Raw genomic sequence first — 20,328 nt, 5'->3', positions numbered from 1 at the left:
TAATATTCTGTACTGTGAATATACCATATTTTGTCCATCTATTTGTTGTCCAGTTGATTGGCATATTGGTTGGTTCTACATTTTGGAATAATGAGTAATGCTACTTTGAACATTGGTATACAAATCTGGACATGTTTTCAGTTCTCTTGGGTATATAGTTAGGAGTGGAATTGCTCAGTCATATGCTAAATCTGATTACCTTTTTGAGGAATTTCTAGTTTTCCCAAGTGGCTGAATTATTTCACATTCCCACCAGAAATTTATGAATCCTGATTTCTATATTCTTGTCAGCACTTGTTGTTTACCATCTATCAGTTATGCTTTGGTTAATACAGACTTGATAAATGCAAGGAGTCAAGCAGGTGAAACTTAAAAAGATTTTTTTACCATTAGATATTACATTGAATAACATAGATTGGAAGGACAAAGAAAAGAAAGAGAATGGGGAAAAATCAAACGAGTTCATTGAGTTCATTTAGACCTTAAGAAATTTATATGTACAGTTTATAAACTAGCATTATTTTATATCTTAGATATATTTTCTGACACAGTTATTTAAAACATGTTCTATAACTTTCAAGTCAGCACAAGTCTTTGTTTAGGCTTTTTATTTCTGAAAAATAAGGTCTCTAATGGAAGCAATTTAGCATTTAATAGAACCTTTATTTTCTATACTCAGGATTTCAGGAAGCATAGAGTGTTTTTGTAGCATAAGAGGAAAAGAAAAAGTATTCTAAATTTTTAACTAAAGTTACTAGCTAACCAAGCTAAGTAGTTCGTAAGTTTTATAAATATTTTAGAGTAATGTAGTTTACTATGCCACATATGAATATGAATTAAAGATCCACAACAACTTCTTGCCTTTGCAAGATTAGGACCAGCAATTGAACCCATATGACTTCATTGTGTGGGCGGACGCTCTAACCACTTAGAAACACCAGCCAGGGCTTATTTTAAATAGTTTAGTTGGAGATCAAAAAAGAGCTAATAGAGATTAAAAAGTGTGATAGAAAGAATTTATATGTAAAACTTGGTATATAAGGTTGAAGGACTCTCCCAGAAAAGGAAATTAAAAAAGTAGGACTGAAAAGCTAGGAAAATTCAAAGATCAATCCAGAGAGCCAACATCAGACTAGGAGTTTCAGAAGGAAAGACCATGTGAAATGGTATTTAAACGATTGTTAAGGTAGTAATAAAAGAAAGATTTCTAGAATATATTTACAGATTGCATTTTCTTTCTTTTTTTTTTTAAGTAACTGAATTTTTTTATTGTTTAAAGTATTACATATGTCTCCTTTTTCCCCTGATTTACCCCTCCCCGGCCACTCCCACCCCCCAGGACAAGCCCCACGGCCCCAGTGTCTGTGTCCATTGGTTATGCTAATATGCATGCATACAAGTCCTTTGGTTGATCTCTTATACTCCCCTCTCCCCCTCTCCTTCCCTCTGTGGTTGGACAGTCTGTTTGGTGTTTCTTTGCCTCTATTTTTGTTCATCAGTTTATGTTGTTCATTATATCCCACACTAGAGGCCTGGTGCACAAAATTTGTGCACGGGTGGGGTCCCTAGGCCTGGCTGGCGATCAGGGCTTGTCAGGTTCCCTGCCTCCTGCCTCCTCCTTCCCTCGCTGCCCTTGCACCACCACTGTGCAGTTCCCCACCTCCCCCCCTCCTCCATCCCTTGCTGCCCGCATCCACTGCCACCTACCCCCAGGTACCCGGGAGGTTGGCCGCTGCCCTGAGGAGGGAGCCGGCCCTCGGCCCCCCCTGGGAAATGAGCTGCGTCTACTGCCACCCACCCCCGGTCCCCCATCCCAGCCTGGGGGCTCAGCCCCGATCAGGTGATCAGGGCCTGAAGGCTGGGGGAAGCTCCTGTGTTGAGCATCTGCCCCCTAGTGGTCAGTGATCATCATAGCGACCGGTCATTCCGTTGTAACGGTTGCTTAGGCTTTTATATATATAGAAATGAGTGAGATTATGTGATACTTATCTTTCTCTTACTGGCTTATTTTGCTTAGCATAATGCTCTCCAGGTCCATCCATGCTGTTGCAAATGGTAAAATTTTATTTTTCTTTTATAGCAGCATAGTGTTCCATTGTGTAGATGTACCACAGTTTTTTAATCCACTCATTTGCTCATGTGTTCTCAGGCCGTTTCCAAATCTTAGCTATTGTAAACTGTGCTGCTATGAACATAGGAGTGCATATATCCTTTCTGATTGGTTTTTCTGATTTCTTGGGATATAGTTGGAGAGATCACAATACCAGATATCAAGCTATATTACAAAACCACTGTTCTCAAAACTGCCTGGTACTGGCACAAGAACAGACATATAGACCAATGGAACAGAACAGAGAACCCACAAATCGACCCAACCCATTTATGCTAAATTAATATTTGACAAAGGAGGCAAGAGCATACAATGGAGTCAAGAAAGTCTCTTCAATAAATGGTGTTGGGAAAATTGGTCAGATACATGCGAAAAAATGAAACTAGATCACCAACTTACACCATACACAAAAATAAACTTAAAATAGATAAAGGGCTTAAATGTAAGATGGGAAACCATAAAAATCTTAGAAGACTCCATAGGCAACAAAATATCAGACATATGTCAGAGCAGTATCATTACTGATGCAGCTCCTAGGGCAATGGAAGCTATGGAGAAAATAAACAAATGGGACTACATCAAAATAAAAAACTTCTGTACAGCAAAAGAAACCATCAACAAAACAACAAGAAAGCCCACTGCATGGGAGAACATATTTGCCAATGCTATCTCTGATAAGGGTTTAATCTCCAAAATTTACAGGGAACTCATACAACTTAGCAAAAGGAAGATAAACAATCCAATAAAAAAATGGGCAAAGGACCTAAATACTAGTAGACTCTTTTCAAAACAGGACATACAGAAGGCCAAGAGGCGTATGAAAACCTGCTCAAAGTCACTAATCATCTGAGAGATGCAAATCCAAACAACAATGAGGTACCGTCTCACACCTGTCAGAATAGCTATCATCAACAAATCAAACAACAAGTGCTGGTGAAGATGTGGAAAAAAGGGAACCCTCTTGCACTGCTGCTGGGAATGCAGACTGGTGCAGCCACTGTGGAAAACAGTATGGAGTTTTCTCAAAAAGTTAAAAATGGAACTCGCATTTGATCCAATAATCCCACCTCTAGGAATACAGATTGCATTTTCCAGGATTTTTTGGGGGGTGGGGGAGGGGTTTGAAAGGATTCCCCCCAAGTGCACTATAAAATTACTGAAAAAAGACCCATACAAAGTTCATCATCATGAACACCAAAAAGAAACATCTCAAAAGAAACAGTATGTCAGCATGCAAGTAGAGTTAACTCTTAGACCCTCACAGTCCATCCTTGCTTTTTAATTTTTATTTTCCTGGAGACCAATGATGTCCATTATCTGTTTATGCCATCCATTTATCTTTTGATAGTGTCAATTTGAATAATTTCCTCATTTTTATTGTTTGTTATGGTTGAGATTTGAGTCTTTTTTGTATATTCTGGATACCGGTTCTTCATCAAATATGTGATTTGCAAATATTTTCTCCCAATCTGTGGTCTTGTCTTTAAATTCTCTAACAGTGTCTTTCAAAGAGCAAGTTTTTAATTTTTGTAAGTCTGATTCATCAATTCTGTCTTTTATGGATTGTGCTCAATTTGACTTTTAAAGCCATGCACATGTATTGCTGTGATCAAATATAATTGTAAAACCTAAAATATGAGTTTTCACTTTAGAGGTAGAAGTTTCTATTTAAGGGATAGCAGCACTTAATTTATGAAAGTTCAAAACAAATTCTCATATCTTAAATTTATTACAGCAGGTCTTCAAATAACATTTTCTTCATTATTGTTTCTTTTTTAAAAAAACTTATCTTTATTATTGGAAGTACTAGAGGCCTAGTGCACAAATTCATGCACCAGTGGGGTCCCTCAGCCTGCCCTGTGGATCAGGCCGAAACCAGCTCTCCGACATCCCCCAAGGGGTCCTAGAGTGCAGGCCAGGCTGAGGGACCCCACCGGTGTATGATCAGGGCTGGGGAGGGAGGAAGGAGGTTGGCCAGCTGGGGAGGGACTGTGGGATTGCTCAGTCCCGATCCGCCAGACCCCAGCAGCAAGCTAACCTACTGGTTGGAGTGTCTGCCCCCTGGTGGTCAGTGCATGTCATAGCGAGCGGTTGAGTGGCCTTAGCATATCATTAGCATATTACGCTTTGATTGGTTGAACGGCCAACAGGACACTTAGCATATTAGGCCTTCATTATATAGGATTACAGATGTCCCTTTTTCCCCCATTGACACATTTCTCCCTCCATCGTTGTTTCAGTATGACATTGATGAGATGCAGTAAGAACTTATCTCTTGTTTATATCAATTAGCCTTTGATAAAACTGGTTTCATATTTCAGTTCCCTTGAAGTTGCAGAACCTGTCAGCAATGTTAAGTGAGGACTTACTACTGTATATTCTTTATATTTTTTGTTATTGAATATTTTATTTGCCTTTAATTCTCAAATATTAAAGATATTTTAAATGCTGAGCTAAAAAGTGTGTGTTTTATTATTGTGGTAGGTTTGTGTGTGTTTTTTTGTTTTTGTTTTTTGCCAATTTGCATTTGGAAATAGTCTCTTTTACATTCAGTGTTTATATAGATCCTTAATGTGCTGGATTAGGCAAAGTGTAGTAGATTTATTAAAACCCTCTGGCATGTTAAAGTGCTATCAAAAGAAATAGTCTTCTTGTATTATGTCCTTAATTTGAATTAATAGAACCAATCAGGGAGGGAGAAAACTGTAAATTTTATATTATTATTTTTGTTACCATGCACTCTTAGTGTTGATAAGTACATTTGAGATCATCTAGTTCAGTGATGGCGAACCTATGACACGCGTGTCACCTCATTTTTTTGGTTGATTTTTCTTTGTTAAATGGCATTTAAATATATAAAATAAATATCAAAATATAAGTCTTTGTTTTACTATGGTTGCAAATATTAAAAAATTTCTATATGTGACACGGCACCAGAGTTAAGTTAGGGTTTTTCAAAATGCTGACACGCCGAGTTCAAAAGGTTCGCCATCACTGATCTAGTTCAACTCCCACATTTTTGCCCCTGCCTGTAAAGAAGTTGAAGCCAAAAGGTCTAAGTGGCTTGGCCAAGTTCAGGCAGCTATCTTTAGTATGTTAAGGATCCCGTTTTCTAGGTAAGAAAATTTGTGAAGCCCTGGCCGGTTTGGCTCAGTGGATAGAGCGTCAGCCTCTGGACTGAAGGGTCCCAGGTTCGATTCCGGTCAAGGGCACATGCCCAGGTTGCAGGCTCCAATCCCCAGTGTGGGGCGTGCAGGAGGCAGCCAATCAATGATTCTCATCATTGATGTTTCTCTCTCTCTCCCCCTCTCCCTTCCTCTCTGAAATCAATAAAAAATATATTTTAAAAAAGAAAAGAGAAGAAAATATGTGAAACGGATTGGAATGTTCTATAACTGATTTACCATAAATTTAAATATGGGCAGCCTGATAAGTTAATCTTTGGCTTTAGTGTTCAAACATTTGGGCCAAACTGTAATAGGTTATAGAATTATAAGAAATGCTCAATTTAAGTTGCTTGCTTATGGTGCCTTTATTTTGAGAAATAGTACCACATTTGAGTGTCTAATAATACAGGATTTTGGACAGTAAACACTGGAGGAAACAGTCACTTGTACTTTAATTGTAGAGCATAACTACTCTTTCAGAATTCTCTTCGTGGGTAAAATATTTACACAATACATTTATAAATAGGTTGTCATTTGGATCTCTATACTACCTTCAAGTCCTGTTGTAAAATAGGAACCAGAAAGAAATATTAGAAGTAACCATTGGAATATTTGGATTCATCTTTTTCCCTTCATACAGGCCTTCTGGTGATGTTCTTGAGACATTCAATTTCTTAGAAAATGCTGATGACAGTGATGAAGAAGAGGAAAATGACATGATTGAAGGCATCCCAGAAGGAAAAGACAAACATCGGATTAATAAACACAAAGTAGGAACTTGATTTTCTATTCTTATTAGCTCAAATATATATGCTCATATATATTAAATAGAAATAAACTTATGGATTACAAATGTATGTGTTGACATTCTTGTTGTTTGGTAAGGATTAATAATTTACTTTTGCTTATAACCTAAGAAGCAGATTTATCTGTTTTAGTGGTGATGTGGGTTAGCTATAGGAGCAAAAGTAGTTTGGGTGATCCATTTTTGAATTGTCATAGTAATGTACAATATTTCAAGTATGTAAAAAAAAAGTATAGGTTCAGTTATAGTTTTTGGGATGTTACAGTGCTGTAGGGAAATGTCATTGTGTCTATAAAAGCAGTTTTTAATCTTTTTGCCACATTTTATATTTGTAATATATTCAATATGTGTAACATGAGTACATAGACATTTTGTTTCCTTTTTTGTTTTATTTTGTTTGTTTCTGTTCTGGGAGGTAAAGCACTATTATAATTACCACAGCTATTGGCTTAGTTAATGTTTTATTAGTTGTATCATATCTGTAAGTTATAGTTCAAAGTGAGTGTGGTCAATTCAGCATAACTTTTCCATTTAAGTGAGTGAGTGGGTTTTTTAAAAGGGTAACTGAATCCTATCTAATAATAGAGAAACATGGTAACTAACTGTACCTCCGACACGCTTCCCATGGGCTAATCAGGGCGATATGCAAATTAACTGCCAACCAAGATGGTGGCCGGCAGCCAGGCAGCTGAAGCGAACAGGAGGCTTGCTTGCTCCAGTGATGGAGGAAGCCAAGGTTCCCCGCCTGCCGCTGCCGGCCTCTGAGCTGCACTCTAAGAAACAGTGTTGCAATTATAGAAGCTAAACAAACCCCAGAAACCTGCTTTCAGCCGTCAGAGCTGGAGCGAGCAGGACCGCAACAATGTTGCAATTATAGAAGCTAAACAATCCCCAGAAACCTGCTTTCAGCCAGCCGGGCCTCAGAGCTGGAGCTGCAACAGTGTTTCAATTATAGAAGCCAAACAAACCCAGATACCTGCTTTCAGCAGTGAGGTCTCAGAGCTGGAGCCAAGCCTCAGAGCTAAAGCCGGCTCTCAGTTCCAGTGACAGCCATAGACGGTAAATAAATCCCAGAAGAAAAAAGAAGAAAAAAGAAAAAAAGGAGAGGTTGGGAGCTTCAGTCACCCGCCAGCCTGAAAACGGCCCTCCGCCCCTCACCCAGTCTGGCCAGGCACCCCAGTAGGGACCCCCACCCTGAAGGGGGTGTGACCAGCTGCAAACAGCCATCATCCCCTCATCCAGGCTGGCCAGGCACCCAAGCGGGACCCCCACCCTGATCCGGGACACCCTTCAGAGCAAACCAGCCGGCCCCCACCTGTGCACTAGGCCTCTATCCTATATAGTAAAAGGGTAATATGCAAACTGACCCTAACAGCAGAAGGACTGGGAATGACTGCTCACTATGACACACACTGTCCACCAGGGGACAGACGCTCAATGCAGGAGCTGCCCTCTGGTGGTCAGTGCACTCACATGGGAGGAGCTCTGCTCAGCCACAAGTCAGGCTGATGGCTGCCAGTACAGCAGTGGTGGTGGGAGCCTCTCCTGCCTCCTCAGCAGCGCTAAGGATGTCCGACTGCAGTTTAGGCCTGCTCCCGCTGGCAAGTGGACATCCCCCGAGGGCTGCCGGGCTGCCAGAGGGTTGTCTTATTGCCATCTTAGGCCCAATCCCCTGGGGAGCAGGCCTAAGCCAGCAGGTGGTCATCCCCTGAGGGGTCCCAGACTGCGATAGGGCACAGGCCGGGCTGAAGGACCCCCCGCCCCAGTGCACAAATTTTTGTGCACCGGGCCTCTAGTATATTATAATTAAACAGGTTAACTATACTTGGTCATTAGCATATTAATAATTCTTACTACCACCTTTCTTGCATCACATTTTACAATGTTCTTCACACACTTGAAAACCATTTATCTCTAGGCAGTGGTCGGCAAACTGCGGCTCGGCAAACTGCGGCTCACGAGCCACATGCGGCTCTTTGGCCCCTTGAGTGTGGCTCTTCCACAAAATACCGACTTCTGCGCATGGGCCACGAAGTTGCAATCACAATGTATGTGCATGCCCGCCCGTGGTATTTTGTGGAAGAGCCACACTCAAGGGGCCAAAGAGCCGCATGTGGCTCGCAAGCCGCAGTTTGCTGACCACAGATCTAGGGTATAATTTAGGATTGGTGAACTACATGGAAAATCTAAAATTTTATACCTAAGTAATTTAAAAATAGCAATGCCAATGTAAAGATAATTGTGGGAAACTAAAGAAGCCCTTTAAAATTTAGGATAAAAGTAATTTTTGGCTTATATTTCACTTACAGATAGGTAATGAAGGTTTAGCTGCTGACCTAACTGATGATCCTGATACTGAGGAAGCACTGAAAGAATTTGATTTTTTAGTGACTGCTGAAGATGGTGAAGGAGCTGGAGAAGCACGGAGTTCAGGGGATGGCACAGAATGGGGTAAGGTGATAGTTTTGGGCATGGGAGAAATTCTAGCCCTTAAAGATGTATTATTATTAAATATTATATGTGGAATGTGTGTATCTGAATGTACGGTGGCAGTTAAACTGAAAGCAAGAAGAAGTGGTATTGAATAATTTGGACCAGTTTATTTAGTTTGGGCGACTAAACTGTTTCATATATGGTTTTTTGTGGACTTTGATTTTGCAATTTGTCTTGATTTAAAGTTGAAACATTTAGTCAATTTAGAAATCCAGTTTGTTTTAGCAGATTAAAAAAATAAGCATGTATAAAAAGTTTTTAAAATTCCCATTAATTATTTTGGTAATGACTTTAGGTTTAAAAAAGACGAAATGCTTTCAGTATGCCTGTATGGTGTTACCTGACTAACTGCTAGGAAGTAATAAAGCTACTAATCTTAAATTATAGCTCTATATTAAGCAAGATTTAGTGAAGGTATTAAACTATTATATAATATTCATTTTGCAAATATGAGGGCCTAGCCTTTGCAAGTGATATGTAATGCTAATAATAATTTTGCTATAACTAAAAGGGAGAATGCCCAGTATTATTTATATAGAGTTAAAAACCCCATTAAAAAGTAAAATAAAAGTGTAAAAAATATTTTAAGATAATAGTTGAGTTTCAGAATGTTGTTCCTATTAAATATGTTCATTCAATCATCTTTTAATATTAGCATGTTATCTGATAGGTAGAATTCAAATTGTGTTTACTGAGTTTTATTAGAGAAGGTTACTAACCTTAACATATTTCACATATGTTACTAACTTGCTTAGTTACTAGGAAGGAATTATCACTGGATTTTTAAACACTAGTGTGGTGATAGGAAACACACTTGGAGTTTTAAAATGCCTCAGGAATGTATTGAAATTGAATATTGCTAATAGCAGGAGAGACAAAACCTACGTAATAGATTTATTGACTATCCTGATAAAATTCGAGTACCTAAAAGATCCGAATTTTTTTATCAGCTTTCTCATTATTTATAATCCTCAAGTATTGTTTTCAGACCTTCACTTCTCTCCTAAGTGGAAAAAGGAACATTTATTAAAACTGGATAAACTCCACATTAACTTCTAGACTTGAATATAGTTTTTGCACTTATTTGAAAATGACTATATTCTATAAGTTTACTTTTAAAAAATGTTTTTATTGATTTTAGAAAGGGAGAGGGAGAGAGAAACATTGATTGGCTGCCTCCTACACCCCCCGCCCCCACCCACCTAGAGATTGAGCCCAAAACCCAGGTGTGTGCCCTGAGTGGTAATCAAACCAGTGACCTTAGTGCATGGGACAACACTCAACTGAGCCACACAAGGCAGGGCTAGAAGTTTACTCTTAAGAATTAGCTTTGCTCAGGAGAAACAGAAGTATCTAAGTTTTCTTTTAGCTTCTCTGCTACTTGTTTAATGTTGGAAATACCTTTTTTCCAGTAATTTCTAAATTATTGTTTATGTTTTTCTGGTTTATTTTATAATTATATAAGTATATTTAACTTATATAAATATATAATTATTTTTAAATTTATGTATGTTTTAGGAGATTTAGAACCCACAACTACATCTGAAGAAAATTAACAATTACCTATAATTCTACTATATAGAGAGAACCATGGTTAACATTTATGTATAAAGACTAGAGGCCTGATGCACGAAATCCATGCAATAATAGGCCTTCCTTGCACCAGCTTCCCTCTGGCACCCAGGACCCTGGCTTCCGTCACAGCCCCAGCTTCGTCCGAAAGGACATCCAGTCTAATTAGCATATTATGCTTTTATTATTATAGATTTGTATATCCTATATAATAAAAGCCTAATATGCTAAGTGTCTGGTAGACCGGTCGGCCGTTCAACCAATCAAAGCATAATATGCAAATGATATGCTAAAACCACTCAACCGCTTGCCATGACGTGCACTGGCCACCAGGGGGAAGACTCTCCGACCAGTAGGTTAGCTTGCTGATGAGGTCCGGTGGATTAGGACTGAGCAAGACACGCCATGGAGCCCTCCTGCCATCCCTCCCTGGCTGGCCAACCTCCCACATCCCTTCCTGGCCCCGATCGTGCACCAGTGGGGTCCCTCAGCCTAGCCTGCACCCTCTCTCAATCCAGGACCCCTTGAGGGATTTCAGAAAGCTGGTTTTGGCCCGATCCCGCGGCCCAGGCCAAGGGACTCCACTGGTGTACGAATTCGTGCACCGGGCCTCTAGTTTATTTAATAAAGGATTTTGCTATGTGCTGATTTATAGCCCACACTTTTCACTTGACATATAGTTTTTCTTCAGCACCACTTTTATAATAGCTGCATAATATTCTGACAATATGTTCTTTTACTTATTTAACCAGTGCTCTGCTGATGTACATTCAGATTATTTTAATTTTTAAAAAATGATCAAAAGCAGTTTTTGAGCATTTGTATAGCTAAACTTTTTTTATTTTGTTTTATTAATCCTAATCTGAGAATAATTTTCCATTGATTTTTTTTTTTTTTTTTTTTTTAGAGAGAGTGGAAGGGAAAGGGAAAGACAGAGAGAGAGAGAGAGAGAGAGAGAGAGAGAGAGAGAGAGAGAGAGAACATTGATGTGAGAGACACATTGATTGGTTGCCTCCCACACTGCCCTGTCCAGGGCCAGGGACCGAGCCTGCAACCGAGGTCTGTGCCCTTGACACAAATCGAGCCTTCAGTCTGTGGGCCGATGATCTTTCCATTGAGCCAAACAGGCTAGGACTGTATAGCTAAATGTTGACACATATCCATTCCTGTTTCTTTTGCCTAAAATTTCTGGAAGTTTGACTGCCAGTCAAACTAATATACAGAAATTTCAGAAATTTCAATCTGTATAAAATGGCATTATCTCATATATAAAAGGCTAAGCAACCGTCCAACCGGTAGCTATGATGTGCACTGACCACCCTGGGGCAGACACTCAACGCAGGAGCTGCTGAGCAACGGTTCTTGGGTGCCCCACCCCAGAACTAGAGAGGAGGGAGCCGGATTTAGGGGTGCATCACTTGAGAACCGCCCTCTCACAATCCGGGACCCCTTGGGGGATGCCAGAGAGCCAGTTTCGGCCCGATCCCTGCAGGCCAGGCCGAGGGACCCCATCTGCTAGAGGGATGCAAATGGCCCTTCGAGGTGCGGCCAGCTGGGGAGAGACTATGGGAGGTTGGCTTCAGGACGTGTCCAGCCCATCTCACCCAGTCCTGTCCAGTCCCACCCTGCCCCACTGGCCACCTTCTAATTAATTTTTTTTCAAGGTATACAAATCCATGCACTGGGGCACTAGTTTCTTTAATAAAAGTAGCATATCATGTACAACTGATTGGTCCTTCTGTCCAAAGACTTTTGACTGTAGAGCGAAGAGTCAAGAGAGGATGTAATCAGGGAATGACAACTGTCAATACCTGAATCTCTGTGTAAATGGAAGTAACTGACATAGTCCCTTCCTGAAGAGATTGAAATATCTTTAAAACATTTCAAGTTCTTGAAAAGAACAAGGACTCTTTTAGGATAAAATGGTTCAAGTAGTTTCTTTCCTTAAGAACTGAAAACTGTTATAGGCTCTATCTGGTGTTTCTGAATTCATCATTTCTACTCAACAAGTGTCTTATTCAGTTCTAAAACAAAGGATGGACATACCAATACTCCTTTATATTTAATTCATTTACTTAAAAGTGAATTTACTCGTAAATGGAAGGTGGTCATTTTAAGGTTTTGGGTAAAGGACACAGATTATTTTTTTAAAATAGTCTGTCTAAATGAAATATATCCCATACTTACCTACTTCAGATAATCTGTTATTTTTTATTTTGTATACTATCAATCTGCTCAGGTAGCTCTAGTTTTGAAACCTTTTATCCTATGAACCATTGCTTTTTGGAAAGCTTTTTGATTTTTTTTTAATATATTTTTTATTGATTTCAGAGAGGAAGGGAGGGAGAGAGAGATAGAAACATCAATGATGAGAGAGAATCATTGATCACTGCCTCCTGCACACCCCCACTGGGATCGAGCCTACATCCTGGTCATGTGCCCTGACCGGGAATTCAACCTGGTACATGGGTTGATGCTCAACCACTGAGCCACACCAGCCATGTTTTGGAAAGCTTTTAAATCCTGCTCTTTTTTTGTCATCTATGTCAAGTAGACAGATTTTAGTGGTTTTTAGTTTTTACAACCAAAAATACTAGTGAGAATTTCTAATTTTGTTATGTCTCTCATGAAGACTAGACATTTTAAGGATGTTTATTTTCTTCTACACTATTAAACTGTGATCTCTGGAAATTTATACGACTACAAAATGCAATTAGTACCTAATGTATTTGTTTACTTTTATTTTTTAATTGCATTGTTGGGGTGACATTGGTTAATAAAATTATATAGGTTTCAGGTGTACAATTCTACAATACATCGTCTGTATATTGTATTGTGTGTTCACCATCCCAAGTCAAGTGTCCTTCCATCACTATTTATCTGCCCTTTACCTTCTTTTACCTCCCTCCACCCCCTTTCCCTCTGGAAATCACCATAGTGTTGTCTGTGTGTGATTATTTTTTTAATCCCTTCAACTTTTCACCCAGCCCCCCAAACCCACTCCTGTCTGACAGCTGCCAGTATGTTCTCTGTATCTATCAGTCTGTTTCTGTTTTGTTTGTTAGTTTATTTTGTTCATTAGATTCGACATGTAAGGGAAATCGTATGGTACTTGTTTTTCTCTGACTTATTTCACTTAGCGTAATACTCTCCAGGTCCATCCATGCTGTCACAAAAGGTAAGATTTCCTCTTTTTTTAAACGGCCAAGTAATATTCCATTGTGTAAATATACTACAGCTTTTGTATCTACTCATCTGCTGATGGACAGTTGGGCTGCTTCCAAATCTTGGTTATTGTAAATAGTGCTGCAGTGAACATCAGGGTGAATATATTCTTTTGAATTAGTGTTCTGGGTTTCTTAGGATATATTCCCAGAAGTGAAATTGTTGGGTCATGAGGCAGTTCCATTTTTAATTTTTTTAAAAATATATATTTTTATTGATTTCAGAGAGGAAGGGAGAGAGAGAGAGAGAGAGAGAGAGAGATAGAAACATCAATGATGGGAGAGAATCATTGATCGGCTGCCTCCTGCACTCCCCCCACTGGGGATTGAGCCTGCAACCCGGGCATGTGCCCTTGACCAGAATCGAACCCAGGACTCTTCAGTCCGCAGGCCGATGCTCTATCCACTGAGCCAAACTGGCAGGGGCCCATTTTTAATTTTTGGAGGTAAGTTCATACTGCTTCCCACAATGGCTGTACCAGTCTGCATTTCCACCAACAGTGCACAAGGGTTCCCTTTTCTCCACATTCTCACCATCACTTGTTTATTGCTTTATTGATGATATCCATTCTGACAGATAGCTCATTGTGGTTTTAATTTGCATTTCTCTGATGACTAGTGATGTTGAGCATCTTTTCATATGTCTCTTGGCCACCTGTATATCCTCTTTGAAGAAGTGTCTATTCAGATCCTTTGCCCATTTTATAATTTGATTGCTTGCTTGTTTGTTTTTTGGTGTAGAGTTGTACAAGTTCTTTATAAATTTTGGATATTCCTTATTGGATGTATCATTGGTGAATATGTTCTCCTATTCAGTGGGTTGTCTTTTCAATTTGTTGATGGTTTCCTTTGCTGTGTCTAATGTAGTCCCATTTGTTTATAGTTTCTTTTGTTCCCTTGCCTGGAGAGATATATCAGAAAGAAATATTGCTGAGAGAAATGTCAAGATTTTACTGCCTATGTTTTCTTCTGGGATTTTTATGGTTTCAAGTCTAACATTTAAGTCTTTAATCCATTTTGAATTTATTCTTATGTATGGTGTAAGAACGTGGTCTAGTTTCTTGTTTTTTTCACATATTTGTCCAATTTTCCCAACACCATTTATTGAATAGGTAAATTTTAGCCCATTGTATGTTTTTGCCTCCTTTGTCAAATATTAATTGACTATAAAGGTGTGTGTTTCTTTCTGGGCTCTCGTGTTCCATTGATCTATATCTGTTTTTATGCTGGTACCATGCTGTTTTGATTGCTATGGCTTTGTAATATAGTTTGATATCAGGTAGCATGATTCTTCCAACTTTGTTGTTCTTTGTCAAGATTGCTGTGGGCATTCAGGTTGCATATACATTTTTGGAATATTTGTTCTAGTGCTGTGAAATACGCCATTGGTATCAATAGGAATTGTGTTGATTCTATAGATTGCTTTGGGTAGTATGGACATTTTAATTATGTTAATTCTTCATATTCATGAACATGATATATGCTTCCACTTATTTGTATCTTCTTCAGTTTATTTCTTTAGTGTCTTATAATTTTTTTGAGTACAGGTCTTTTACATCCTTGGTTAAATTTATTCCTAGTTATAATCATTGCCAGGACACAGGATTTCTCTCTCAAGACTGAACTAAGTGTCAACGAAACAGAGAAAATCAGGAGAAAAGCAACGTAATGGCAAAAAAGAAAAAAAGGCAGCTGAGAATGGTAGTTATGTCCTAGAGCTTCCTCAGTGCATGTTGCTCATGAAACTTGCTTGGGTCTTCCTTAAAATACAGCATATTCTTCTATCAAGTTACATTTTTATTTAAGTGAATGTAGGTCAGTTTCTGTTCCTTAAAGTCAAATCCCTCTGGCTAATAGAAAGAAATTATTATTAGGTTGTTTTTTTTGTTTGTTTGTTTGTTTTTTATGCAATTGTAGATGAGATTGTTTTCTTAGTTTCTCTTTTGGATAGTTCATTATTGGTGTATAAAAGTGCAACTAATTTCTGGATATGTATTCTGTCTATTCGAATTTTCTGATTCTTCCTGATTTAGTTTGGAAGATTGTATATTTTTAAGCATCTGTCCATTTCATTCAGATTGTCCAATTTGTTGGCATATAGTTTTTCATAATATTTTCCTACAATCCTTTGTACTTCTTTAGTGTTAATTGTTATTTCTCTTTCATATCTGATTTTACTTATTTGGGTCTTCGTGTTTTGTTTTGTTTTCTTGATGAGTAAAGTGAAAGGTTTGTCATTGTTTATCTTTTTAATGAACCACTTTTTGGTTCATTGATCTTTGGTAGTGTTTTTTAAGACTATTTTATTTAATTCTTCTCTGATCTTTATTATTTTTATTTCTTCTACTCATTTTGGACTTTGTTGGTCTTTTTCTAGTTCCTTTAAGTGTAAAGTTAGATTATTTATTCCAGATTTTTCTTTTTTCTTGAGTAGGCCTGTAATGCTAAGAGTTTCCCTCATAGGACTGCTTTTGCTGTGTCTCACAGAACTTGGCTAGTTGTGTTCTCATTTTCATTTGTTTCAGGCTATCTTTTGATCTCCTTGTTAATCCATTCATTGTTTTTGTAACATGATTTTTAGTTTCCACACCTTTTGTGTTTTTGTTTTGTTTTTCTTGTGATTGATTTCTAGTTTTATACCATTATGGTTAGAGAAGATGCACAATATGATTTCAATCTTAAGTTTATTGAGACTTGTTTTGTGTTGTAACATGTCGTCTATCCTAGAAAATGTTCCATGTGCACTTGAGAAGAATGTATATTCTGCTGCTTTAGGGTGAAATGCTCTGCAGATATCAATTAATCCATCTGATCTAATCCCCTGTTTCCTTGTTGATTTTCTGTCTGGAAGATCTATCCACTGATGTCAATGGCGTGTTAAGGTCCCTTACTATGACTGTCTTACTGTCAATCTCTCCCTTTATGTCCAGCAAGATTTGCTTTGTATATTTAAGTTCTCCTGTGTTGGATGCATAAAGGGTTTTACAAGGGTTATATCCTCTTGTTTGATTGCTCCGTTACCATTATGTAGTGTCCTTCTTTGTCTCTTACTATAGTCTATATTTTAAAGTCTGTTTGGTCAGATACAAGTATTGCTACCCCAGGTATTTTTTCTTTTAATTTTCATGAAATATCTTTTCCATCCCTTTACTTTTACTGTGTGTGTATAATTGATATGAGGTGAGTCTCTTGTAGACAGCATTTATATGGATCTTGTTTTCTTATCCAATCAGCTACCCTATGTCTTTTGATTGAAGCATTTACTTCATTTACATTCACAGTGATTGTTGATAGGTACGTATTTATTGTCATTCAATTCTTTATAACTATGTTCCTCCTCCCCTCCTTTATTTTTCATTTAAAATATATTTTTATTGATTTCAGAGAGGAAGGGGGAGAGAGAGAGAGAAACATAAATGATGAGAGAGAATCATTGATTGGCTGCCTCCTGGTTCATGTGCCCTGACCAGGGATCAAACTGTGACCTCCTGGTTCATAGGTTGACACTCAACCACTGAGCTACGCCGGCTGGGCCTCCCCTCCTTTTTTTTCCTCCTCCTATTCTCCTTCTACTTCTTCTCCTTCTCCTTGTTGTTCTTCTTCTCCTTCTCTTCTTTCTCCTCCTCCCTCCTTCCTCCTCCTCCTCATCATCTCCTCCTCCTCCTCCTCCTCCTCCTCCTCCTCTGTCTTTTTCAAGAAGACCCTTTAACATTTTTTGTAATACTGGTTTGGTGATAGTGATCAAGTCCTTTAGCTTTTTCTTGTCTGGGAAGCTCTTTTTTTCTCCTTCAATTTTAAATGATAGCCTTGTTGGGTAAAGTACTCTTGGTTGTGTAGGTGCTTGCTGTACATTAGTTTGAATATTTCATGCCTAATACCTTCTGGCCTTAAATGTTTCTGTTGAAAAATCAGCTGACAGTCTAATGGGAGCTCCCTTGTAGGTAACTGTCTTTCTCATTTAAATAAGTTTTCTTGCCCTTTTGCTGCTCTGTTTGATTGTTTTCTGTTACCTTGTCTTCCAAATTGCTGATTCAATCCTCTGCTTCATTCAACATACTGTTTATTCCTTTTAGGTATTCTTCATTTCAGATATTGTATTCTTCGTTTCTGACTGGTTCTATTTTATGATTCTATGTCCTTTTTCATGCTGTTCTAGTTCTTACTAAGTTCCTTGAGCATCCTTATAACCATTTTATTTGAACTCTATATCTGAGAAATTATTTGCTTCTATTTCATTTAGCTCTTTTTCTGGAAATTTCTATTGTTCTTTCATTTGGGGCATGTTTCTTTGCCTCCTCATTTTGGCTACCTCTTTTGTTTGTTTTTATGTATTAGGTCAATCTGCTATGTCTCCCATTCTTGCTAGGGTAGCCTTACATAGTAGGTGTTCTGTGGGATCCAGTGGCACAGTCTTTTTGATCACCTGAGTTGAGTGTTCCAGAGATGTCTCTTTTGTGGGTTAGGGTCCTGGCAAGCCCACCCTCTGAATTCCTGTCCAATTCAGGACAGACTAAATTGTGTGGCTTTGGGGCAAGAGGTACTCTCCCCCATTATCCCAAAGTTGACCGTCCTGGTATTGATCACACAAAGTGGAATTCACCTCAGCAGGGTAGCACCTATCTCATGGGAGATCCACGAGCCCCATCTCCTGATTCCCTTTGCTCCTCCCTACTGAGATTGGGCTCCTGGCAGAATGTGGGACAGACTGAGTTGTATGTCTACAGCAGAGGCCATTTTCCCCTTGCATGTCAGACCAGTGCAGAGTTTTCCCTTCACAGGACCAAAGTGGGCCTGTAAACTCTGCCAGTCTCACCATGAGACACGGCCTCACCGCTAAGTTGTATGAACACCCAGGGGGAGGCTATGAGACTTGGTATACCCTGGAACATTTGCAGAATGGCCTCAAAGCCAGCACTAGCACCAAGTCTGAACCTGTATCAATCTGGTGAACATCACTCACCCCTAGATAGTGACTCACTGAGAACTTACGTCATGCAACTTGAGTACCATCAGAGGCTCTTTCAGTGGCAGATCAACAAGCAGCTGGCAGGAGGAGGCAGGTGGAGGTGGATTGCGGGGGTGGGGGGGGAGAAAAGGAGGGGAGCTGGGACTTTCGCTGACCTGCCCCTGGGGCTGGGGCTGGGGCTGGGGCTGGGGCTGGGGCTGGGGCTGGGGCTGGTAAAAACAGCAAAAGGAATCAGGAGATGGAGCTCATGGATCTCCCGTGAGGTAGGTACTACCCTGCTGAGGTGAATTCCACTTTGTGTGGTGTAAGAAGGTGGTCTAGTTTCTTTTTTTTCCCACAAATTTGTTTATCTTTTTAAAGACCACTTTTTGGTTCATTGATCTTTGGCCTCTACACCCCAGCCCTGGCAGCTGACACCTTAGACTTCTGCAGGGCAAAAGCTCTGCTTGGTGGGGCGACAGGGAGTTTAGAGGATGAGGCTGAGTTCCTCCAGGCTGATGTCATAAGGAGAGTGCACCACCCAAGAAATATGGTGTCTGGGGTGTGGGAGAATGACTCAGCACTGAGATGCTGGTAGCCGTCCCTGTGTCTCTAGCAGGCTCCTGTCTCTCCCTGGTGGACAGAATCCCTGCCTGTTTTCAGTCAGATGTTATGTGGGCGCCTCTTCCTGGGTCTGGGGCTCTGGACTGGGGAGCCCTGGCTTGGGGTTGGGAGCCCATTCTTCCCAGTGGGAACCTTTGCAGCTGAGATTTCCCTCTGGAATCTTAGCTTCTGCCTATGGGAGCTGGGCCAGCCCTTTTTGCCTCTCTGCCCTTTCTACCTGTTTTGATGTAACTTATTCTGTAAATCCTTGGTTATAAGACTTCTCTTTAGCTAGTCTTCAGTTGGCTATTCAGGTTGATTGCTCTTTATTTTAGTTGTAATTCCTGTTTGGTTTTGGGAGCAGATGAGTGTAGCTTCTACCTACTCACTGCCATCTTGGATCTACTGTCTCACTAATGTTTGTACCTATATAATAAAAGCTTAAGCGACCATTACAGAGGAATGACCAGAACGACCGGTCGCTATGATGCACACTGACCACCAGGGGGGAGACGTTCAACGCAGGAGCTGCCCCCTGGTGGTCAGTGTGCTTTCACAGGGGAAGTGCTGCTCAGCCAGAAGCCAGGCTCACAGCTGCCGAGTGCAGCGGCGGTGGTGGGAGCCTCTCCCACCTCTGCAGCAGCGCTATGGAACAGCAAGCTGAGTGGTAAGGAGCCTGCTGCTAAGGAGCAGCGAGCCGAGCGGTAAGGAGCGAGGGGTCCTGGACTGCGAGAGGGATGTCTGACTGCTGGCTTAGACCCGATCCCCCTAAACTGGCAGTCAGATATCCCCTCAGGGGTCCTGGACTGCGAGGAGAAAGAAAATTGATACCTGGGTGCATTAGAGGGAAACTACCAAAAAAAACAAAGGCAGAGCACATCTTAAAAGTAGTCAGAAGAAAACCGGCAGGTGGACATTCCCCGAGGGGTCCCGGACTGTGAGAGGGTGCAGGCCGGACTGAGGGACACTCCCCCTCCCCAGTGCATGAATTTCGTGCACTGGGCCTCTAGTTTAAATATAATGGATAAAGTACTGAATATTTGCATAAAGTAATATTAGTTACAAATTTATGCCACATTACGCAGATTTATATAATCCCTCTGCTTTGGTAAATTTACCATACTAGAAATTTACGGTTTTGTGGTTTTGAGTTGTCAAGGGTTAATCTATGCATATTTGTGTTTGTTTTTTAAATTAAAAAGTTGCCATCCTGCTTCAACCTCATTTTCTGGTATTTTTTTTCCCCTGTAGATTTTTTAAAAACAGAATTAATATGTAGAAGATTATGCTGGCTCTTCCCCTTTGCTCTTAACTATTTCTTATAAGCAATACGAAATCAGCTATTACTTACCAGGCAAGTTTCAGGATGTTGTTTGTGCACACATGTATTCACCAATCTGTTCTTTGCA

At 39.8% G+C, this 20,328-nt stretch overlaps 1 protein-coding gene across 2 annotated transcripts in view; it reads left to right on the top strand.

Annotated features, from left to right (window-relative positions):
• The window catches only part of STRN3 (striatin 3), a 119,623-nt gene that overhangs the window by 60,399 nt on the left and 38,896 nt on the right, over positions 1–20,328 (top strand). For both annotated transcript variants that reach the window (XM_070427488.1, XM_070427497.1), the window contains exons 6-7: positions 5,918–6,047; positions 8,392–8,533. In XM_070427488.1, coding sequence (XP_070283589.1) covers positions 5,918–6,047; positions 8,392–8,533 — 272 coding nt within the window. The remainder of the gene's footprint in view (positions 1–5,917; positions 6,048–8,391; positions 8,534–20,328) is intronic.

Source organism: Myotis yumanensis, unplaced genomic scaffold (assembly GCF_028538775.1).
Source record: "Myotis yumanensis isolate MYYU_CA2020_CCGP unplaced genomic scaffold, mMyoYum1.0.hap1 SCAF_1, whole genome shotgun sequence".
Taxonomy (NCBI): Eukaryota; Metazoa; Chordata; class Mammalia; order Chiroptera; family Vespertilionidae; genus Myotis; species Myotis yumanensis.
The sequence above is the reverse complement of the archived record's forward strand: the minus strand, read 5'-3'. Positions and strand labels throughout refer to the sequence as shown.